The sequence below is a fragment of the Staurois parvus genome, unplaced genomic scaffold (assembly GCF_062004578.1).
Source record: "Staurois parvus isolate SC_StPar_1 unplaced genomic scaffold, SC_StPar_1.0 ptg000629l, whole genome shotgun sequence".
Lineage (NCBI taxonomy): Eukaryota > Metazoa > Chordata > Amphibia > Anura > Ranidae > Staurois > Staurois parvus.
The window spans coordinates 22,705-48,347 of NW_028318425.1; the positions used below are offsets into that span (position 1 = coordinate 22,705).

The 25,643-nt window shown below is 42.2% G+C and overlaps 1 protein-coding gene across 1 annotated transcript in view; it reads right to left on the minus strand.

Annotated features, from left to right (window-relative positions):
* Nucleotides 1–25,643, minus strand: part of LOC149449333 (ras association domain-containing protein 8-like) — a gene marked incomplete at its 3' end in the record, with an annotated part of 107,075 nt that overhangs the window by 22,637 nt on the left and 58,795 nt on the right. The window contains 1 exon segment of the mRNA XM_089693355.1: nt 5,500–5,690. Coding sequence (XP_089549481.1) covers nt 5,500–5,602 — 103 coding nt within the window.

The following is a 25,643-nucleotide window of genomic DNA, read 5'->3' on the forward strand; positions in this document are numbered from 1 at the left end:
CATCCTAACTTCTACAAACCTATGAATACAGAATCAACCCCTTCAGTGCTAAGTTTCAAGAAGTTCAGTGAATAGAATAGAAACAATATTTTTCTGATTGGAGTGGAATAGATTTGCACAAGAAGAAAGTGAAACTAAGTGTGAGGAGGAAGGGGCTGACAGTCTAAGTTTCTTAAAATATATATATTTTGTTTAGCCAAATTAGTTAAACATGGATGTTTGTTTAAGCAAATAACATATGCTGGAATGTTATTGTTTCAGTTGAATAAATCTATTTAAATTGTTATTATTAAGGTAATGATTATTTTTCTCCTTCCTAAGTACAACAGAAAAGTTGTCCAAATATGAATGATTAACCTATTAAACTGGGGATAAAAAAACTAATATGAAAAGTTGTTATTCTAAAAACCTTCATCTACTTGCATATTAAAGTTATACCAGCAAGAATTAGTCTATGTAGAAAACGATGATTTAAATCAAGCCTTACTGACTAGTGATTTAAATCGTGATTTAAATCAGTTTGATTTAAATCAAATCCACCCTGGTTTAATTAACACCAAAGCAGCTGAAACTGATTAACAACCCCCTCTGCTACTTAACTGATCAGATCAATATCCCAGGAGTTTAACTGACTTGATGCTATACTCTGATTAAAAAGTGTTCCTTTTATTTTTAAGCAGTGTATATATATATTTGAGGAGGTATCAAAAAGTTTTGTAACACGCCAACAGATGGCAAGACAAGGCTGCACGCACAGTCACAGGGAGCACCGAATTACATAAGTCAGTGTGCCAAAAGACATTGCCCTGTGTACATCGAGAGCAGTGCAACTGGTGCTATCTTGACCACGTGCGTTACCACGTCTGCTATTTCATCATGGACAGTAAGTCAGAACAAAGAACTGTTACAGAACTACTCTTGAAACCTTTTGATACCACCTTGTATACACACACAAAGAAAATTTATATGTACACACATACATGGCTCTTATCTATCCATCCACACATACAGTACACATGCACACACACACACGCACACACACACTTTAGCTACCATTTGTTTTGGAAGGCGGGAGGAAACCTACAGAAATATGAAAGATCATACAAACTCCACACAGATACAGTTCTTCGTACGATTCAACCCAAGGTGCCTTTGCTACAAGGCAAGAGTACTTAGCCACCCCGATATCATATTTGTAGCCAATCTCTAAATTCGCATTCCTTGTGCCTTTTAGTGCTTCCTTACTATTCCTTAAAGTCTGCACAAAGCTTGAGGTCACATTGCAGCCATTCCCTGCACCTTAATGAGCCTTTCATCTTTGGTGGCTGCTGGTCAAAAGTTAAAAATGTCTCAACAGATGCAGTGTGCCTGTTATTACAACACTGTGATCAATCATATGATTCAAGCACATACCGGTAATTGCAGGAACAGCCTCTCTCGTTAGGTACAATAAGAGCCATTTGCAAAGCATTTTGCTAAAACTCTTACAATATATACTACCAAAATCCACACTATGTACAGTATACTATACTAGATATTCAGAAAAACTGGAGTCAATTGGCTTGCAGACAAGGGAGGAAATCGTATGTTTATTGTCACCAGTGTTCCCAACAAGTGATGTATTCATGACTCATGAATTTAAAGCCACAAAAAAAAAAAAAAAAGTTGGTCGTTTTGAGTGTTGTGGTTTTGAATGAGAACATTATGCACAAAAAAACCCCCATCTGGTACTTGAACTGGTTTGAACGTTGAACGCAGTAAGAGTTGTGATGTTTCCTGGACTGAACAGACCCTAGAAACATCTTCCAAAAAAGTTTAAACTTTCAATTAAAATGTCAATACGTCATCAGGCTGTTACTAGGAGAAGGGCATCAGGTCAGCATCCTGTAGTTGATCCATGCTTGTCAGATCACCCAAATATGACAAAATGCCACGTGACGAGTCGGGTCTGGTGATCTCATCGTGAACACTACAGGTAAACCATGTCTTGTGTCCTAAGAAGGGAAGGAAACTAAGCATCAGGGATCACTGCCAAATCTAATGTAAGCAAACAACTCGAGCAACGGCTCTTCTTTTGCTTCAAAGATCCCCCAGAGAATTGGTTCAGATTAAAACATCTTAACGCAGTACAGAGACTGCTGGAGAAAACACTCGCTCATCACATCTCCCTGTCTGACATCACCGAACTGTGCTTGGTGACTTTTTCATCTTCTTAATTTGGAAAACTTTCCAAAACATCGGCAAATTTTATTATGCAAAAAAATTGCAAATGCCACTTCACCAAAAAGGTATAAGAAGCGTCGTCAGTCCACCTTATTCTTCATGAAATCAGATCCTTTATTCCTGCATACTCAGCAAGTCATAAATAAAAGCAACGTCTCAGAAGCACGCAAGGTTCCTTCCTTAGGCAAAGTGACCAAAAAGTAAACCTTAAAGTGAACCATTCACTAAATTTAAAAGTCTGCAAAAATCAGTTCCTGACATGAATATGTATAAATGTTTTAAAGCAGAATTCCAGGCAAAACTTTTTTGTACCATACAGTGGTGCTGTGACCGCGCTGCATGGGTTAACTGCTCTTTTTGTCTAGGGCTGATAACACCGGAGATATACTCACCTAATCCGCTGATCCTCCGAGCGCAAGACTGGTCCCTGCTACTACGGCCCCCCTGCACACTAGTGGTCCTGTGAGTGAACTGATCCTTACGTCATCATGCCCATGGACTGGCTCTGGACATGAGGACCACAGGAACAGTCCACCACTAGATGTGGGGTAGCGCTGTTTTTGGGAGGTGTGAAGGATTGGGTAAGTATCGCCTTTCAGGGCCCCCTGGACAAAACGAGCAGTTAACCAAAAAAAATGTTACTCAAAAGTTCTGCTTTAGGAAAACTACCTCTTAGGACTCAAGGCATTCTTGAGATCCAGCCCAGGGACTGTGCCTAGGCCGAGATGACCTCATCAGTCTGCTGCAGGCAGGAGAAAGGATTTCCTCAGTGTTCCCTCTTCCAGTGATCAGACTGTAACATTGTATTGTTGTAGCAAAAGGTGAGGGGGTGCAGTAGGGTCTGATCTGTGTCAGACATTTGTGAACAAGAACTTGGCAGGCATCAGGTGATGCCTGAACAAAGATGGTACTGTTTTTCTGGGAGAAAAAAAAAGCAGATGAAGGCATTGTCAGGTGGAGCACTGATTGGTAATAAATACTTTGGTGTATTACACTGACATAATATTTAGCCTGAATGTAGCCAACATAAAAAAAAAAAAAAAAAAAAATATGGAGTACAGCATTCAGCCCCAGACTTTGACAGGCTGCAGGCAACAAGGCTGGATACCGTACCTGCTTCCCCCCTCCCCCCCTTTAAAATGCAGGGAGAGGTGCACAGCAGCTAGACGGCCCCAAGTGCAGGGGACCTAAAATACAAACTTCTACTGTTCTGTGAAAAGTGTACAATACTACTGCAGTACTTGTATGGGACTCAGTACAGGAAGGCAGTTAGATCAACACTGGCAAAGCATAATCACTGAGGAACTACAACTCCCAGCATATCCCCAACAGCCACTATGTGGCAGGACGATCTGGGAGTTTCAGTTTCTCAGCAGCTTGAGCTCTGCCTGCACCAAACACACCACATTCAGGCTAATTGGACCTTGAACGCTCCGCTATTGCAGACTTTGGAGAGGATCACAAGGGAATCGGCTCACATCTGCTACTACAAAGCTTCGTGCTGGAAATGTGCACACCATCTGGTTTCCTTGCCACTGGGCCCACTCCTCCAAGTACATTTTACCAGACAAAATACGGAATTACAATCACACTTAGTAGGGCTCTGAATCCAGGGGTTTAAGTATGATCGCAGTGGTCTGCGCTGGAACATTAACCCTTAGCTGTCTGGGGTAGAAGGGGATGCAGAGATGTGGCAGAGATCGAATTTAGATTGTAGTTGGATCGAACACTATTGCATGCAAATTCTGCACATTTTTTGCAATGCTGAAAAAAATAAACATACTGAAAACAAAAAAAGTTTAAATATTATTGGTTAAAAAAACCCCTGAAAAATAATAGCCAAGGGGAGAAGGGGACAAAGGAGTTAAACACTAAGTATATCCTGATCATCATTATCCTCTTTTCTTTACAACCCCTCTACATTTCCATATGGCCTCCTCTTCTCCCTATCCCCTTCTCGCTCACAGGCAAAAAGCATTGGAAGCTATCAGTTCACTGGATTTCTGGTAGGATCAACATTTATCGAACACATGTAACAAAACACATTTAAATGGTGTATTTAAAGCAGAACTCTACCCAAAAGGGGGAAGTTCCACTTTAAGTCCTCCTGCCCCCCTCCTCTGCCATATTTGTGGTGGGGGGGGGGAAGGGTACCTAATTATCACAGGTTCTCCTACCCCCACCCTCCCCACAGTCTTTTAGGACACGCCACCGGTCCCAGAAGACTGCAGGAACATTCACAAAGTGCAGTGTGGCTCGTGCATGCACAGGGGGCAGCCAGCTGTGAAACCAAAAGGAGAATAGCTGGCTGCCCCCAGTTAGGATGCTGCCACCAGGAACCCAAAAGCTACCCTGGGCGAGGACAGCGCTGGAACCCATGGAAAGGTAAGTATACTTTTATTAAAAGTCAGACTCTACAGGATTTATAGCTGCTGAGTGAAGTTTAAAACATTTAGTGCCTTAGCAGTTTCCTAAAAAAAAAAAAAAAAAAAAAAAAAAGGAAAGTGAAATTACATTTTAAAGGATACGTTCACCTTTTAGACTAAAATGATGATTATCTTTGTCTGCAGGGGCCTGGAAAGCATTGCATCAGTGATCAGTAGATCGATTATGCCATGCAGGTCTCCTGCAGACCTGTCAGAATATCTGCTTTTCAAAGGGATGTACGATCAAGCAGATATACTGACAGAAAGCTTCAATGAAGTGGTAGTTCATTGAAAACTACAAGCCGACAGCCTTAGCGGCTGTCAGGACTTGCAGTTCATTCATTCACGGAAGTCAGTGAATGAGTGACGCAGCTGTGTGGGTGGAGCCCCACAGGTCCGCGTTGTTTTCAGATTTGACAGATAGTACGAGGAGGGGGGGCAGCGGCTGTGGCTATGGGAACATGTTACATGTTCTGCCCAAAAACGGGTGGAACATGTAACATGTTTCCAAAGGTGAGCTTATCCTTTAAATTAAACCTGCCATGAGATAGAGAAGAATGCCATTATTGACTCTTCTGAAAATGCCATTTTCCTGGCTGTTCCTCTGGTTTTATTCTTGAGTCACTGACCTGGAACAAGTATGGAGATAGGTAAAGTTAAAAAAGAACCCAACAGAATTTCTGATCTGTAGACTTGTTCTGCATTAGGGACTTTGTGGACCATCACATTGTGATGGGTTACAACACCTTTCACATTTGTACCATCCACATTACAAAAAAAATAAAAAATCCTTTTACTATATTCTGTCCCAGTTTTCACCCAAAGCTTTCAAACACCACATCAGACTCACCGATGGCTTGTGCCAGAGCAATGACAACTTCCTGGCAGGTAGTGGCCTCCGTCACCCCGCACACGATGCGCTGGACCCCATCCACCCACACTTTGAGCTCCATGCTGAGGCTCCGAGGGGTCACACTGGTGTCACTCCCTTCCACTGTCACGTCATGTTCGGTGCTCTACAGATGGGAAGAGGAGTCGACTCTGCAAAGATAAATAAATACAGATCAGTTTCAGCGATGTCAGACTGTTTAGAACATTTCTTTGTAAAAATAAAAAATATCATTGGTAGGACAGAAAGATCCCATGTGATGGAGCCTGACATGCCCCTCCCCTGCTGTGTTTGTTGCAGAAAGGCCACCGAGGGGGAGAGGAGAGGACAGCTGTGAGTCACCTATTTATTTTATTGGGAAATAAAAGAATTTAAAAGGCCGTTCATCCACAGTCTAATAAGGCACATTACTTAGAATGCATTTAGTCCAAATTATCCTAACAATAGAACACAATGGAACAATTTGCCTTATATTAGTATAAATAGCGGTTTGGATTGACATTGTTGAATAATAATAACAACAAAAAATAAAAGAAACATTATAATATTGATTTGAATTTCAAAGCCAAACTACAGGCTGAGATCAAAGACACACACACCAAAGCAGCTTTGTATTCATTAACACATCATTACATGTGTTTAAGGCACCTAGTGTATTGATTTCAGCATTTTGTAATCTCATGTACAGCAGAGCTCAGACTGGGAGCCAATTGGGTGCATGGAGCAGGAGATAATAAGGAGAAGAAAGTAGAGTGAGCAGACAGATCCCCTCATCAGTCTTCTGCTACTCTGTCCAATCAGCAGGCTGGGACCTGGGAGAGGACACCGATATGAATGTAACTATAAGGACTAGCTCTAACTTGATTTCAGTATCTTGAAATTTCATGTAAAGGAGAGTTCAGACTGGGAGAGGGAGTGCAGAACTGGGAGTGAATCAGTGAATCAGGAATCCTACACATTCTGACAAAGAAAATACTAATAGGAGGAGGTGCTCACTGTCCAAATCAGCAGACTGGGAGTGGATGAGGGACACCACTGTATGCCTTTATCCTGGACAGGGAAAGTAGAGTCATCCACCTGGTTTTGCCATGTAAATCTCAGGACTGGATGCACAAATGTATAAATGCTTTGCAAGATAAAACCGCTTAGGTCTCATGCACACTGGACATCTGGCAAAGCCCCTCTAAACACCTAGCAGGAAAATATGGCATAAAAAAAAAAACAAAAACGCAGCAATATCTGGACACTGCACATGCGTTTATGTGCATTTATTCACAATTCATTCCGGCCATTAACACACAAACATGTGCGTTTAGCTGGTTTTTTCCCCTGCTCATTAGCTGATCTCCTGAACGCACCTTTGGAGTTTTCTTTCTGCCTGTAAATATTCCTCATGCATCTTCCTTTGACGCACGATCTGTGTTCGGATCACACTTCAGAGGCTATTGACAAGCAGTGAGTAAGTGATATGGCGTCTCCTCACTGCTTGCATTTACGGTGACAAACACACTGCCAGTGTGTTATTGCACGCGGTTACAGGGTGCTTTGTGACATATCTTTTTTTTTTCTCAATCTGACGCAAAATGTTGGGTAGATTTTGCCACGGGAGTGTAGCGGCATGTAAATACCCCTGTTCACCATCTATTGCAACTTTAAGTGTTACTAAGTAGAAAATATATCTGCGCCAAGATGAAAAGACAAAGCAGCTGTTAATCACTGTGACACCAGGTGAAAAAACAAACAAAATAACAGCGCTAGTAAATAAATTTAAATGAATAAAAACAAAAAAAAACTTATGACAGTGATTTTTTCATCCGTGAATTTCATGTTGAATCATAGTGAAATTCATACAGTGAATAAAAAAAAGTTAAAATGTCCATATAAAGCTCAAATTCAAATTACAACTAAAGTACCTTCTTCTCCTAAAAGTACCAAGTGTGATCTAGGTGCTGACAATACACCACAATGTGAAAAGAAAACTCCACCACCTCATCTCCACCACCTCCACCACCTACATACAGATGTCAAAGCCTCTTACCAGACCAGATAGACCATAAAGTTCTAAATGGTCATAGAACACTCAGCTGGAAGATGTGCAATCACAATCTCACCATAGCAGACCAGCAGCCATAAAAGGATGCTCCAAAATGGCTAGACCATTAAAGGGTGAAGGGAATGGCATTCCGTGCGCAAATAGTGGCCATAATATCAAAAAACAAAGATCGCATACATAATGAAGTCATTTGAATTCAGGCTTTATATGGACATTTTAACCATTTTTATTCACTGTATGAAATTCACTATGATTTACCATGAAATTCACGGATGAAAAATTCACTATAAGTATTTGGTTTTTATTTATCTATTTATGTTTACTAGCACGGTTTTTTTTTTTTAACCACTTGCCCTGCAGAGGATTTACCCCCCTTCCTAACCTGGCCATTTTTTTGCGTTACTTTGACAATTGCGCGGTCATGCAATGCTGCACCTAAATTTATGTCCTTCTTTCTCCACAAATAGAGCTTTCTTTCCATGGTATTTGATCGCCTGTGCGTTTATTTTTTGCACTATAAACAAAAAAGACCGACAATTTTGAGAAAAAAAAAACACTTTTTTTTACTTTTTGCTATTAAACATGTCCAGTAAAAAACTTTTAAAAATCAAACTTAGTCATAAATTTAGGCCAAAATGTAATCTGCTACATGTCTCTGCTAAAAAAAAAAAAAAAAAAAATCCCAAAATGTGTAAATTAAATTGGTTTACGTGAAAGTTATAGCGTTTACAAATGGCGGTATAGATACTGGAAACTTTTTTTTTTTTTACTAGTAATGGTGGTGATCTGCAACTTATAGTGGGACTGCAGCAGGCATTCTGACACTGGGTAGGAACTGACTTGGTGTCACTGACATCCCCAGTGGCACAAATACAGTGATCAGGGCCTATAAAAAGCACTGACACTGTTCTAATGGCACCGGGAAGGCAGGGGTTAACATGTGAGGCGATCAAAGGGTTAACTGTGTGCGTGCTTTCCACTAAGCACACTGCTTTGCATGGCTCGGCTTTGCAGAGCCATACAAAGCAGTGTGCAGGAGCTTACAGGTGAGAGATCTGTGTTTATCAGAGATACTCGGCGATCACCGGGTGCAGGTGAGTAATCACCACCCGGGACCCAGTGACTGACAGCCAAGGCCGTGAATGGTGGTGCAGGTAGGGCGCATGTGCTCCCCCTACCTGGAACTGCAAAATTATATATATATCTAGATATATATCTAGATATATCTATATAGATATATCTCTCTATCTATATATCTCTATCAGGACCCTGCATTCACTATATCTGGTCTCCCACAGTACACAGAACATGGAAATGCAATTGTTTTAGTAAATATAAACTGCTATATACCTTTTCTCATCAGCAGTATATAGCAGTCTTGTGACTTCTATCAGTGTCCCACTGAGCAGTGGTTAATCTTGTAGGAGGAGTTTTCATTCTCCTCTGATTGTCCTATGAGGCTTCATGACCCCTGACCTTCTCTGTCTGCATCAATGAGAACCAATCGGAACTCTAATTATGCAGGGAATTGAATACTTGGTGTAAATTTGAATGTGTAAAAAAAACAAAAAACAAAAAATACACAACCTATTTGTAGCCTTTATTTGTATAGGTAGCTCTGAATTCAATAAACCTGAACTCCATCCCTCCCTCTTAGATTGTAAGCTCCAAGCAGCAGGGCCCTCCTATCCCTCTTGTATTGAACTGTATTGTCTCCCATTATATTATAAAGCGCTGAGCAAACTGTTGGCACTATATACAACTGTACAAGAATAAATTATTATTATACAGAATTTATAGACTCCTCTTGTACTGAAATTGTTTATTCTGATTCCACTGCATACTGTGAGCTTCTTGAACTGTGCATTAGAAGCTGCAGCAAGCCATAGAGCCTCATTTCCTGCCTGGAAGACATCTAGTATCATCTGGGCAGCACAGTGGCTAAGTGGTTAGCATTTCTGCCTGGCAGTACTCGGGTCGCTGGTTCAAATCCCAACCATGGCACCACCTGCCTGGAGTTTGCATGTTCTCCCTGTGCCTGCGTGGGTTTCCTCTGGGTACTCCGGTTTCCTGCCACTCTCCAAAGACATGCTGGTAGGTTAATTGGATCCTGTCTAAAATGACCCTAATATGTGTATGTATGAATGTGAGTTAGGGACCTTAGATTGTACACCCCTTGAGGGTTAGGGACTGATATGAATGTACAATATATATGTAAAGCGCTGTGTAAATTGACGGCACTATATAAGTATCTGAAATAAATAAATAAATGTAGCACTTTCCTCCCCAGCCAGACTGTCCCCGACCTGCTCCTTTCATTTATTGGATTTCAGTTCCTTTAGGACAGGAAGGGATTTCTCCCCAACCTGGACACAGACTGCAAAAAACAAACTGATGGGAGTTTTACTCTTCCTTTTACTATCTAATAATGTTAGGTTCTCCATACACTTTAATGGTCTGCGATTTAGATATGATATGTGACGTAAACAACTCAGGGCAAAAAAACCTGAATACAACTCATTGAAAACAAAAATGACTTTCAGGTAACCTTTACACAATTTACTCCCCCCCCCACCAAATACACTAAAAAGCAGGTCAGAATAAAAAGGGAGGGAAGCTGGTGGTTTGTGTATGACAAGTGACGCTGTAGGCTGACAGCCATTATTTTTCATTTCAAGGTGGTGGAATCACTACGTGATCAGAGAGCCTATATTCCTCAATACACTCCGGAGTACACAATCCTTATCAGCCAACACGGCAGCCTGTCCATCTATGGCAGCTCCATTCAAGAGTCACCCTGTAGTCTTTGGGATTTCTTAAACAGCCGCGGGGCCAAGGACGTGAAGCCTTTTTCTGCACGCTAGATGCAATTCTGATGGGAGAATAATTACTAGAGGTAAACCCAACACAGCAGGAATCAGAAGAGGAAAAACGTCAGTAATGATGAAGATTAAAGTAGATCCAAACACTATCACCAAGGCGGTTGGAGGTGGGTGAGCTGCAAAAATGTGCGGCTGAGCTGCGTTTTTGCCACTCGCCAACCATACACCCCCCCGTCCTTAGGCTGCAATTGGCAGCGGATGGGGATGTTTACATGCCACAGTCACAATGCTTTGCACTCACAGCAAAGTTTACATGCAGCCATCTGCACCCAGCGAACGATGGACATTCAACCAAATAGAGAAGCAACACAATTGCCCCGCAGCCATGTGCAATGCACACAGTTGCTGTGCATTCATTGGCACAAATGGGATTAAATACAGGTGGTGAGGAGTTGTTGCGTCGCTTCTTCACAACCTGTCAGCCTCTGAAATGCAATCCGATCGCAGATCGGGCTTCAAAGGAAAGGGAAATTTAGACTTGCATCTAAATCTACCCAAAAATTTTCAAATAAGCTTTAATATGTTCATATATCTTCATCAGCGACCAATCTTCCATTAAAATGATCCCTATTGATCAGTGGCCTCCAAAACTGTGGCCCTTTCTTGTCTTTATCCAGCTCTTGTGGCAATATTCATCTCACTGACACCAAGAACAGGGCACGATTCCTCCCACTGACACAAATGATGGGGCACCATTCCTCCCACTGGCACCAAGAATGGGGCACCATTCCTCCCACTGGCACCAAGAATGGGGCACCATTCCTCCCACTGGCACCAAGAATGGGGCACCATTCCTCCCACTGGCACCAAGAATGGGGCACCATTCCTCCCACTGGCACCAAGAATGGGGCACCATTCCTCCCACTGGCACCAAGAATGGGACACCATTCCTCCCACTGGCACGAATGAAGGGGCACCATTCCTCCCACTGGCACGAATGAAGGGGCACCATTCCTCCCACTGGCACGAATGAAGGGGCACCATTCCTCCCACTGACACCAATGATGGGGCACCATTGCTCCCACTGACACTAAGAATGGCGCACCATTCCTCCTACTGACACCAATGACGGGGCACCCTTTCTCCCACTGATACAAATGACGGGGCACTATTCCTCCCACTGATGCCAATGACGGGGCACCATTCCTCCCACTGATGCCAATGACGGGGCACCATTCCTCCCACTGATGCCAATGACGGGGCACCATTCCTCCCACTGATGCCAATGACGGGGCACCATTCCTCCCACTGATGCCAATGACGGGGCACCATTCCTCCCACTGATGCCAATGACGGGGCACCATTCCTTCCACTGATGCCAATAACGGGGCACCATTCCTTCCACTGATACCAATGACGGGGCACCATTCCTCCCACTGAAGCCAATGACGGGGCACCATTCCTCCCACTGATGCCAATGACGGGGCACCATTCCTCCCACTGATGCCAATAACGGGGCACCATTCCTCCCACTGATGCCAATGACGGGGCACCATTCCTCCCACTGATGCCAATGACGGGGCACCATTCCTCCCACTGATGCCAATGACGGGGCACCATTCCTCCCACTGATGCCAATGACGGGGCACCATTCCTCCCACTGATGCCAATGACGGGGCACCATTCCTCCCACTGATGCCAATGACGGGGCACCATTCCTCCCACTGATGCCAATGACGGGGCACCATTCCTCCCACTGATGCCAATGACGGGGCACCATTCCTCCCACTGATGCCAATGACGGGGCACCATTCCTCCCACTGATGCCAATGACGGGGCACCATTCCTCCCACTGATGCCAATGACGGGGCACCATTCCTCCCACTGATGCCAATGACGGGGCACCATTCCTCCCACTGATGCCAATGACGGGGCACCATTCCTCCCACTGATACCAATGACGGGGAACCATTCCTCCCACTGATGCCAATGACGGGGCACCATTCCTCCCACTGATGCCAATGACGGGGCACCATTCCTCCCACTGATGCCAATGACGGGGCACCATTCCTCCCACTGATGCCAATGACGGGGCACCATTCCTCCCACTGATACCAATGACGGGGCACCATTCCTCCCACTGATACCACACAAAGTACTATTTTTTTTTTTTATTACAGCATGCAGGCAGAGGTCAGGCTTTTCTACTTGGAATGTGGCTACTTTCTAAAACAAAAATGGTAAGACTTTGCACACTTCCTTAATACACCTGGAAGTCATTTAGGTAATTTAAAGCAAAAGTTTGGTTGGGCTGTAAATTGTATTCTTGTGTTTAGAGACTTTAATGTCAAATTTATCAAAGCAGAAGATTTTTTTTAAAAAGCGAGGTGAAATGAAGAAGCAATTCCTTAAGGGCTCGTTCACACTTGATTGTTTTACCAACACTTGCAAACGCCCCTATAGCGTTTGGCAAGCGTTGGTCCGGCGTTTGCGGAGCGTTTTTTAACGCTCCGCAAATGCCGCATGCGCGGTTTAGTGGCGGTTGCTAGGCGTTTGCCGAACCTTAAAAATGCCCCACAAATGCCTATAGTGAAGTTTGAATGGTTTTACCACTCAGCAAACGCCCCGCAACCGCGTGGCAACAGGGCATTTGCGCAGCAGAAACATAGACTAGAATAGGAGGCTTCAACGCCTCCTGACTCGACCAGAGGCGTCCGTTTTGCCGCGACGCTAACTCTCTCGTTAGAACAGCACCATGTGCTGCAATGTGCAGAATTGTCCAGGGCGTTTGGGAAGCAGTAAAAACGCTTCCCAAACACCTCTCTGCCGCCTGCACACAACGCTAGTGTCTTTTTAGCAAACATTGAAATTGAAGCCCCACATCATTGCCAAGAGGTTCGGATACAACTTTATTCTGATAAAGGCCAGGGGGACAATAAAAAAAAAAATAATCAGGGCTATAACTTTATTCAGGTAAAAGTCGTCTAGGGTGTAGAAGTTCCAGGGAACCAAATCATTTACATCAACATCAATACTTTACTAAGGTAACAATACCAGCAGGATGTCCCTTCAGATCCAACGCCATCTTTCTACTTTCCTCAACTACTCTTGACCCCTCTGGCCATTCATCCCCACCTAGCAACTTGCGTGCGTACAGTTGATCAGGGGAACATTCTGCGGATGACTGAGCAAGAAATTAAATTCCCTGAAACGACCACCTGATAGATGAAAGAGGAAAATTAAGCTGGAGAGTGTACAGGTCTGAGAAGGGTTCGAAGGGCTGCAATTGCCAGTGTCTTCAGAAGAGATAGTATATCTGCAAATGGATAACTTCTATCAGTGTCCAGAAGAGCATATGTTAAAGCGTGTAGCAATTGCTCAAGGAACCTCTAGCAACCTCTGGAGGAACCCTAGGGTTCCATGAAACTCTTGTTCAGAAACCTTGCCCTAGATTCTTTATGACCAAAAAATTAAAAACAGCAGTACTATTCATCAGGAAGCACATGCCTCCTGATGAATAATAAACAGTATTTCAAAATCAGTTTTCTTCCTTTTTGTTTGTGCAGGGGTCTGTAGTATCATGGCATTCAGTCAGCTAAACCCAAATCTTGCTTGTTGACCAAGGATCCCAGACCGTCCACACCATTGCGGTGTCTACTATGCCCCCAGGTCAACAAGTAAAATGTAAGTGTAACACAGTGGGCACAATAATTGAAGTTTTTTATTCTTTATTTTCCACTCATAATCCTACCAAAAACAGTTCCTGTTTTAAAGTGGTTGTAAACCTCAGACACAAAATATGAACATATCCCTCTATGTGTGTACTTGTCTCAGGTAAGAGCACCGTCTGTCATTTCTGTCTGCTGCTTTGTCCTTCTGCCATCTGTACAAGTCTTCTGGCAAGTTTTCCTGACACCAAGAGAAAAATGGTGACAGCGAAGGGAGCTCCAGCAGATTCACAGCCCTGGCTCTGTTCCTGAGAGCTGTGTGGAGGAGGTGTGTCTCTTCCCTCCAATCAGCTCTCAGAGCTCTGCTCACGGAGCTCTGCAGAGTGTAACTTCAACTCTCCACCCCTTTTTTCTGAACTCTCAGACAAGTGTTAAAATTCAGCACTTTGAACAGATGTAGAGAACGGAAGACAGCAGATAAATAGGTACAACTTTCAATTTTCTTTCTTGGGTTTAGTTTACTTTAATAAAAGAGTCTGCATATCAGAGAAATCTATAAATACTAACTGTGCAGACAAGCACCTTTCTTTTGTCTTCAGAGTAAGAATTATTCACTGTTGCAGGACTACAAGTCCCAGCATTGAATTTGAATAGTGTCAACCTGCTGTTTTGGGTTTGATTTTCCATAGCGAGCTTTTGCAAACTTGCATTTACCGGGGTCATCGAGAGTTCCCCACTCACCGTCACGTCATCAGCCGCTACAGTCGATCCCCTCCCACCTACCCTCCTAAAAAGCTTCAAACGTCTCCGAGCATAGTTAAATCATGAGACAATGGAGAACAGAGCCTTTTTTTTTTCCTCGGCCTGGACTGAAAGTAATATTTTTAAAGTCCTGAGCAAAATTAACAAGTCCAACGTGAATTGGAACCATCTGTGCGCTATTAATGTGCGCTGTACCTGCCAAGAGACTGTTTCCATGAGCCACCCGCCCCCCACGTCCCCAGTTTCTTTGCTGACATCCTGCAATTCAATCCGGAGCTCCACCATCCTAAACAAACAGTCCTGCAATCAGCGCCACAATAAGGATTCCGGGCCAGAGTGTACGCTGAGCGTTCCAGGGAGACGCAGGGGGTACAGAGCATGGGGGGGGGGGGTTGGACATGTGACAGCAACTTATTTCTAAAGTGTGTTTATGCCTTCAGAGAATCTCTGCAACACAAAAGGGCGCTTGTTAAATATTCATCTACTGTCGGCATAATTATACTAACATAGCCTGAGGCCCGCGGGCGGATGGACGTGCGTGGTTTTATGGTCTCATAAGCTCCTTGTGCATGATGTTTTTCACATTTCCCAGGTTTTGAGAAGTGGATGAACTTTCTCCAGTCGCAAGTACGAAAGATAAGCTTCAGGCAAAAACAAAAAAATACACCAAAAAAACAAAACAAAAGTCAGTAGATCATAGAAAACGTGAAGGAGTTTGCAATAGCCCAAATCAGGAAAGGAAGGGGCATTTCATTATTGTAAACTAAGGGGTGTCTAAATCCAATAAACAAAATTGTAAAATATTTTTATTATTTATTTCAGGTACTTATATAGGGCCATCAATTTACACAGCGCTTTACATATATATTGTACATTCACATCAGTCCCTAACCCTCAAGGGGTGTACAATCTAAGGTCCCTAACTCACATTCATACATACACATACTAGGGCCAATTTAGACAGGTGCCAATTAACCTACCTGCATGTCTTTTGGAGTGTGGGAGGAAACCGGAGGAGCACCCAGAGGAAACCCACACAGGTACAGGGTGAACATGCAAACTTCAGGCAGGTGGCGCCGTAGCTGGGATTCAAACCCTAGTACTGCCAGGCGGAAGTGCTAACCATTTAGCCACTTTGCTGTCAGTCCTTAGATGTGGTGACTACATTAGTTTTGTTTTTCTCAACTTAGACATTTGGGGGCTCCAAAAATGCACTAGGCCACTGGAAATGGTACAAATCGGTGATGTCATGGTCTACAGTTTCTTCTTCAATGACAAGTTCATGATAGCCTGAATATTTCCTGACTCATACAACCCCCGTTCTTTTTTTCCCCCCAGCTTTTCAGTTTTCATCCGGTTGCTATGGGAACTGAACGTCATTTCTTCTCTTTTCTCCTCTTCTGAGGATATTACAGAGCAAGAAATTGGGGCTCCTTCCATTAAAATCGCCCATTGAAAAGTAGCAAAACATCCTTTGGAGAGGTGCCAATCCAGACAGTTATGTAAGACAGAGAGGCAGCACAATTCACCAGCACTCAAAATAAACTCTGCGTCGCCTCTGGCAACCGTCTGGTGACGCCTGCCTGACAGCGACCGCACAAACTACCAAATGAAATGATGGAGCCCAAGAAATATTTAGATTTCTGAACATATTTAAGAAAAAGATAGTTTGATATATAAAGAAGGAATCACAAATCCGGTCTTTTGCCTCAAATGGATCGCCTTAAAATTGCACAGAAAAAAAAATATGTCTGGATGATCAATGTATACAATACAGGTATTTATATTGTGCTGATAATTTACATACTGTATATTCACATCAGTCCCTGATCCCAAGGAGCTTAGAATTTAACTCACATTCATACATACACATTCTAGGCCAAATTAAGACAGGAGCCAATAACCCTACCAGTGTGGGAGGAAACTGGACTACCTGGAGGAAACCCATGCAACCAAAAGGAGAACATGCAAACCCCATGCACATAGGGTCCTGGAGGGGATTCAAACTGAGGACCTCAGTTTTGCAAAGAAGTGTTAACCACTAAGCGGGCAATAAACGGGGTTTTCTTTCTTCTTTGTTTTTTTATGGCACTTCAGTAAATACAAAGAAAAACTCAAGAACCAAAATAACAGCCAATCAAACCCCAAATCTGGAAACATATCCATTCCCCCCTGCTGAATGACAAAACAGGAAAAAGGGGGAGGTGTTCTGTAGTCAACGGCTGAGGGATGACAACTATGGCTTAGGATTTCAGTGCAGAAAAAGCAGCATTTTCAACTGAAACAGAAATGTAGAAGCTCACTGGATTTCTGGAAGGTCAACAGGTTTTTTTTCTGTACTTGCAGCATTTAAAAAAACAAAAAATAAAACCAAAAAAAAAAAAAAGTACAGATTTTAAAGGCAAAATATTTACTAAAAATCCACTTCCTGATCTCTGAGACACTGGTCATGTAGTCCTGGTCTCACAGCTGCCCCCTGGGAAGGCTACCTGACCAGTGCTTCCCAGGAAGAGGACCCTGCGTGTAAAATCTCAGAAAATCTCAAAGGAAGGGGCTTTGTTTTTTGTAATTGTGGTTTCTATGCTGCCATTGTTAACGCATCGGCTACCGTAATGGCACTTGCGTTGACACACCCTTAAAAAAAATTAAAAATTTAAATGTATTAATTTTTCCTATTTAGGCCTGCAGAGCATAGCAACCGTGCAAGATGGCTGCAATGCTCAGGATCAGGGTGGATAAAAATCAATGATTTTTTTAAAAAAAAAAAGTTTTAAAAATCGGATTTTTTTTATTTAAATCGGATTTTTTTTATTTAAAATGGATTTTTTTTTATTTAAATTGGATTTTTTTGAAAAAAATGCTTTTTGAGGAAAATATTTTACCATCCAAATGTTATTCCATCATGAAATAAAGATTAGTTTTTTAATTATGTAGAATAAGGCTGTATATGTTTAATTTTTTTGGTAAATAAATTCCATGAACACATTCACAATGTCATGCTCTTCCAGAGGTTTTTGTAAGATTATTGGGCAGTTTCTCTGCCTACAAGATATTATCACAGATGCTTGATTTACTTTTGCAGTTCTCAAAACTGAATTTGACTCAGCGGAGATCACATGCCTCTTCTTCACAGCAAAAATGTTATAACATGAACAGAGTTAAGAAAAAGACCTTCATCCTAACTTCTACAAACCTATGAATACAGAATCAACCCCTTCAGTGCTAAGTTCCAAGAAGTTCAGTGAATAGAATAGAAACAATATTTTTCTGATTGTTTGGAGTGGAATAGATCTGCACAAGAAGAAAGTGAAACTAAGTGTGAGGAGGAAGGGGCTGACAGTCTAAGTTTCTTAAAATATATATATTTTGTTTAGCCAAATTAGATAACAAACATGGATGTTTGTTTAAGCAAATAACATATGCTGGAATGTTATTGTTTCAGTTGAATAAATCGATTTAAATTGTTATTATTAAGGTAATGATTTTTTTTCTCCTTCCTAAGTACAACAGAAAAGTTGTCCAGATATGAATGATTAACCTATTAAACTGGGGATAAAAAAACTAATATGAAAAGTTGTTATTCTAAAAATCTTCATCTACTTGCATATTAAAGTTATACCAGCAAGAATTAGTCTTTATGTAGAAAACTAGGATTTAAATCAAGCCTTACTGACTAGTGATTTAAATCAGTTTGATTTAAATCAAATCCACCCTGCTCAGGATCCTGAAAACATTTGTACTGAGGGAAGGACCTGGCTAGGATATGTTCCACTAAACTAGAGTGGTGAGCGATCCCATCGGTGGCAGGTGGGGCTTGTAGTAAAGTTCATAAGCGTTGCGTGATGTGGTTGTGCTTGGCTCTGCCCACTAAATTCAAACTTCAACGCATTGGAGGAGCACCCCATTATTCAGGTAAGCACAGCGGTGGTTTGAGGGTGGGGTGTTTGGGAATGCGACCAAGTTTCTTACCCTGAATATACAACAGATATAACATGAAACAAGGTGGACTGATCCTCTAAGTGGACACACCCACCAAACACAAGGATTAGATGAAACACAGGATGACGATAACAAAATCAGATAAACAAAATCAGATAAAACAAAAAATATTTGTCTCTATAAAATCCACGTGCACATGAAAAAGCGTGATGCGGTTGTGCTTGGCTCTGCCCACTAAATTCAAACTTCAACACATTGGAGGAGCACCCCATTATTCAGGTAAGTAGGGCTGTGGTTTGAGGATGGGGTGTTTGGGAATGCGACCGTTTCTTACCCTGAACATACAACAGATATAACATGAAACAAGGTCTAAAACGGTGGCCTGATCCTCTAAGTGGACACACCCACCAAACACAAGAATTAGATGAAACACAGGATGACGATAACAAAAGTAAAATAAACAAAATCGGATAAAACAAAAATAAAGTATTTGTCTCTATAAAATCCACGTGCACATGAAAAGCAACTATCATTTTAATTGTTTGGGGTGTGTCCCTTTTATAGCATACTTGGCACTGGTATTGCCAATTTTGAACCTCATCAATATTCCTTACATTAATGACAGTCATGTTTGCCAACAAAAGCTTAGTGTTTAAAAATAAAACAAAAAAAAAGAAAGAAAAAAGCTCATTCTGCCAATGAACGGCAAGCCAAGGGAATGTTTCAGCTGCACTGTGTACAAGTCACTACACCCACCTGCAGTGCAGGCGCCACAGATGAAAAAGAACAAAAACAGCAGGTCGCGGGGTTGTTTTTCCTCTGGAAACATTCTGAACAAAAAACTGTGTATAAATAATTTTCCTGGGAGTGCCCATCCCACGTGCGCACCGCACCAACACCGATCCATTTTCTTTTTATTATTGAATACCTCCAGCATCTGAGGCTGGCTCATAAATCAGTGGAGCTTGTACAGAGAGTTGGGCAAGATCGCCAGATGGAAAAAAAAATTAGATATATGACAGGTAGTCAATAAGATGATCTTCAACCCACCCGAGAGATTTTGCAACCATTACTTTCTTAAAGGGGAGGAAATCTAAACAGAAGATAAGGAGATTTATGAACGACATAAACAAAAAATACAGATGACGTTAGCTAGGCCTTTAGGCCTCATGCACACTGAACTCCTCAATGCCTCTGATCCCGGCAGGAGAAAAGCTGCTTGCAGTAAAATCTGCGTATTGCACGCGACCACATGTACGAGCGTTCGCACATTAATGCATTCTATTGGTCAGAATGTTCATCTATACTGTTCACTAGGAGGCATTAATACACCTAGAGATATCCAGCGTTTATGTGTTCTGCGTATATTTCCTGCCTAAAAGCTGCTCTCCTCAACACGCTGGTGACTTTTTTTTTTTGTCTGTAAACGCCCATGTGTGCATGGCCACCTAGGATAACAGATGTGTTTACAGGCAGTAAAAAAAACAAAACACCAAATGTCTGTAAAAGCAGCATTTTCTAGGCCCAGTGGGCATGAGGCCTTGAGCAGATGAGTAGATTTAAACCCAAATCACTAAGGATTAACCACTTCTTGTCCGGCCTATCTATATAAACGGCCAGACGGGAGCAGTGCAGGGGTGGGTGTCCGTTTATAAACGTCCTCCCCGCTCCCTGTTGGTGCACGCTCTCTGGGAGCTCGCAGCACCACGATCCGCTGCCCACTGTGTCCTCTGAACACCGATCGTTGTGCGGGACCTCTGTGTGTGGTCCCGATCATGTGATCACTGATTGGCCAATCATAATTACAAAAAACCTCCTGCGCTCACAAGGACTCCTACCCTATAACCATAAGCTGCTGACACTAAGCTTATACCCAAGTTTATTCACTTTGATTGGCCAATCAGTGATCACATGGAAGAGTAGTAAGCAAGATGTCACTTCTGACATCATTGCTTACTACGTGTTAAATCTGTGAATGATCACAATCACAGCTCACACAGTATTTCTCAATGGCTGAAAGAATGCAGCCAAAGAGGAGAAATTATTGCTTTTACAGCATTTATGGGTATAAAAGCAATCAGTGTAAAAAAAAAAAAAAAAATCCCACACCCCTACAAGTAGTACAGTGTAACTATGTTGACACTGTACTGCTAGGGTGACAGTATTAAGAAAAAAAAACAAATATGAAAAAAAAAAAATTAGAAAAATTATAAATTTTTGGTTATAAACTAATTTGGGTTATTTTATTTTTTTTTACTAAAAAGATAACTGAATAAATTTTGGCCAAGATTTATGAAGATATAAAATTTTGCAAATAAATAATCTAAGAAAAACACTTTCAAAATTTTCGGACATTTTCATTTATATAGCAAAAAAAATTAAAAATCCCAGTGGTTAATAAATACCACCAAAATAAAGTTTTATCTGTCTCAAAAAAATGCTAAAAAATTCATATGGGTACAGTGTTGTATGACCGCGCAATTGTCATGCAAAGTGTGATAGCGCTGAAAGCTGAAAGTTGGCCTGGACAGGAAGGGGGTGAAAGTGTTCGGACTTGAAGTGGTTAAAGAATAAGTTCACCTTTGGAATATGTTCCACCCGTTTTTAGGGTGCAACATGTAACATGTCCCCATAGCCACAACCGCGCCCGCTGCCCCTCTCCCTCTGTCAGACAGTACGGGAAAAAGTTCTGCCGTACTGTCATATTTGAAAACGGCACAGCCTTGCAGAGCTTCGTCTGCACAGCCACATCACTCATTCACAGAGTTCAGTGAATGAGTGCCTACATGTCCCAGCAGCCTTAGCAGTTGTCAGCTTGTAGTTTTCAATTAACTACCAAGGCACTGTGGAGCTCCATGGTAGTTTATTGAGGCTTCCCATCAGTACATCTGCTTGATATTCTGACTAGTCGGCAAGAGACCTGCATGGCATCAGCAATCTACTGATCACTGGTGCAATGCTTTACACGTTCCTTTGGACAAAAATAATAAATGCACATTTTTTTACCTGCAAAAAAATGTGCATTTATTATTTTTGTTCAAAAGGTGAACTTATCCTTTAACCGCTTCCCTGCCACCTTTTTAGAAGAACTATTGCTACAGGGCTGCACAAAACCACACACACTTTGCATTGCTGAGTAGGGGCGCATACGCGTGCTGCCATTGGCGGCTATAGATGTCGATCACTGGGTCCCAGCCAGAGATTCACCGCCGGCACCCGGCGATCACTGTGAAACAGTGACAGAGAGACCTGTGTGTAAACAACGCAGGTCTCTCTCCTGCCAGCAATAACATGTTGCTGTGTATTTCTGTGCAGAGCAGAGAAATACACAGCAGCATGTCTCTGTTATAAAACACACACAGCACACAGTTAACCCTTTGATCACCCCAGATGTTAGCCCCTTCCTGCCCAGTGTCATTAATTCAGTTTCAGTGTTTTTTATTAGCACTGACCACTGTATTAGTGTCATTGGGATGTCAGTGACAGTCAGTTCCCCCCAGTGGCAGAATGCCTGCCGCAGTCCCGCTATAAGTCGCTGATCACCATTACTAGTATAAAAAATAAAAAAAAATTCCAGTATATATACACCTCCATTTGCAGATGCTATAACTTAACCAAATTTACACATATTGGGATTTTTTTTTTTTTTTTTTAGCAAAAACATAGAATACATTTTGGCCTAAATTTGTTAATATGTTTTCAAGAAAAAGTAAAAAATAGTTTTTTTTTTCAAAATGGTCAGTCTTTGTTTATAGAGCAAGAAATAAAAACCACACAGGCAATCAAAATACCACCGAAGAAAACTCTATTTGTGGAAAAAATGACAAATTTCATTTGGGTGCAGCGTTGCATGACCGTGCAATTGTCAGTTAAAGTAACGCAACACCGTATTGCAAAAAATGGCCTGATCAGGAAGGGGGGTAAATCCTCTGGAGGGCAAGTGGTTAAAATAGGCTTTAACATGCTAATGTCATTATAAAAGTCATTTTCAATATCTGCTGCATTAAAGTAATAGCTGGCGATCCCACCATGAAGGTCCTTGCCCTGACACCCCCTGTTATAAGGTGACACTGCTCTGACTGTCTTAATTATGTGTCACTGAGTTGTCACCCTGTTATATGCTCTCGGACTACAAGTGGCTGTACCTACACAGATCAGATTAGATGTGGTCTACGGTTGCCACCCTGAGAAATTCCATGCAGCCTCTGCTACGTTAGGGTTATTGGAGCTTATATATAATGAATCAAAGAGTTTCCACTGTTGTACTTTTAAGTGTTTAAAACACTATGGGGGAGATTTACTAAAACTGGTGCACACAGAATCTGGTGCATCTGTGCATGGTAACCAATCAGCTTCCAGGTTTTATTGCCAAAAAACTTAATTGTATAAGCTGAAGTAAGAAGCTGATAGGGCAGCAGCTGTGCACGGTAACCAATCTGTCCCCTTGAGCCTGGGTTCACACTGCTGCGGTGCAGAATTTGCACTGGTTTCTGTGTGAATTCCGCACCACATCACAATCGCCCCCCTCCCCCCCCGTTAATGCAAACCGCTGTAGGTGTGTATGTTAACGCCCCAAAATCAGTTTGCAAAACGCGGTACAATGTGCAGAATCGGATCGCATGGGTGTGAATACCAATGCGATCCGATTCTAGTGCGAATGCGGTGCGATTTGAGCCATACAAAAAAGGTATATATTGCCTTCCCTGGTTCCTCCTTCCCCCTTCAACATCATCTGTTTTCATTGTATGCCTTATTTTAGAATCACAGCGATAAAACGTAACGATGTCCAATTCGACAAACTGATTGGACACTGATTGAGAAAGACAAAAATTGCCTTTACCCAGCATACTTTGCACCTTTTTTTCCCACCAGTATGTCTGGAACCTAGAGAAGTCATTCTTGCCGATCTTCACCTGTGCTGCCCATTGTACAGATTTCGGTTGAAAGCCGGCGCAGACATGGGGAGGCTGGCACAACTGTGTTCCGAAAAGCAGGTCATACAAGATGCTTTCTGTTACCATAGACACTTCTCTCCAGCATGTAAATAGCATCTGAAGAGCTTCAAGTGATCAGTGACATGCGGCACAGCCGGCGTAGAGAGGTGCAGTGCTCCGTATTATAGAACAACTCAATGCCAACAGCAATAAAAGGCTGATTTTATTTGTAACAAGTGCTTGGAATGTACGTTACATTGAAAGGGTCTTCATTATACTTCTACTTTTTATTTATTTTTTATCAACTTGCCTACCGGCACTTTTACTCCCTTCGTGCTTAGGCCAGCTTTCAGCGCTGTCGCACTTTGAATAACAATTGCGCGGTCATGCAACACTGTACCCATATGACATTTTTATCATTCTTTTCCCACACAAATAGAGCTTTATTTTGGTGGTATTAATCACCATTGGGGGTTTTATTTTTTGCTCTATAAAACAAAAAAACAAAAAAAAAAGCAAAAAATGTGAAAAAAAAGGTTTTTCTTCGTTTCTATTATAAAATTTTGCAAAGAGGTAATCTTTCTCCTTCACTGATGTGCTTTGATGAGGCAGCACTGATGGGCACTGATAAGGTGGCAAGGATAGGCAGCACTGATGGGCTGCACTGATGAGGTGGCACTGATGGGCATTGTTGAGATGCTGCACTGATATGCAGCAATGATGGTCACTGATAGACGCACTGATGGGTGACGCTGACTGGCGGAACTGACTGATGGACGCAACTGCTGGGCACTGGTTGGTAGCACTGCTGGGCTGTACTGCAGGGTACTGATGATCAGTGCTGATCTGCTCTGTGACAGCTGTCAGTTATTAGCAGTACTTTCCTCACACTGTGACAGCATGAGGAAAGTGCTGCCAATAACCGGCAACTGTATACACTCCGTGATCTGCTGTCTTCACGTGATCAGCTGTTTCCGTAGGACCCAGCTATCACAAAGAGTGCTGGGGACGCACGGGAGGGTGCGTTCCGGGAGGACGTTATAGGACGTCCTCCCAGAACTGGATAACCGCGCTGTAGCCGTCACTCGACTATAGCGTGGTTAGCAAGTAGTTAATATTTGCCAGCACTTTGGATACATTTTTGCTTACAGTTCACATAACACTCCGTTCCGGTGCAGTTTTGATGCAGTTTGCTATGTTCCAGTATAGTTCTATGCAGAAAAAATGCAGCATGTTGCACTTTTTTTTCTGCACTGGAAATTGTACTGGTGTGAACTAGGGCCATTGGAATGCATGGAAAACACTGTAAATGCATTTTTGATACAGGGGGGGAAAAAAAACCGCACTGGACTGTATATAGTGTGAACTAACCCTAAGCGTGCAAAAATCCAACGTTTTCACCGGTAAAGAAATAGAGCAGAAATCTTCCTTTGGGGAAAATTTGGTGATGGCTGTCCATACATTGTCAATTTTTTTTTCTTTTTTTCAGACAGCTGATCGAGAAAAATGTTCTATGTCCCTTTGACAGAAGCAGCAGAATTTTGATAAGTGTATGGCCAGCTTTAGAGAGGATTTTCTTTTTTTGGATAGATTTCCACTGTGATTTGAGCCAGGATGTGATGAGAATTCTCCCCAAAAAAGGGTTTTAACATTGGATAAGCTTTTAAAACGCACAGCTTATATTTTTTCTTCCCTGGTTCCTCCTTTTCCCCTTCAACAGGCTAATGACATTTTAAATAAAAGCTTTCTACTGTTATTACATCCTTTTTTTTTTATAGACTACTGATGTAATCACTGGGTCTCTCTGCTTTTCTACTCAATGCAAGCAGCTCATGGATGGTGGGAGGGGCTGATGGCTGGTGGGAGGGGCTGGCCATACATAGAACATTGCTGAACCAACTGAATTTGAATTTTGATCCATGTTTGT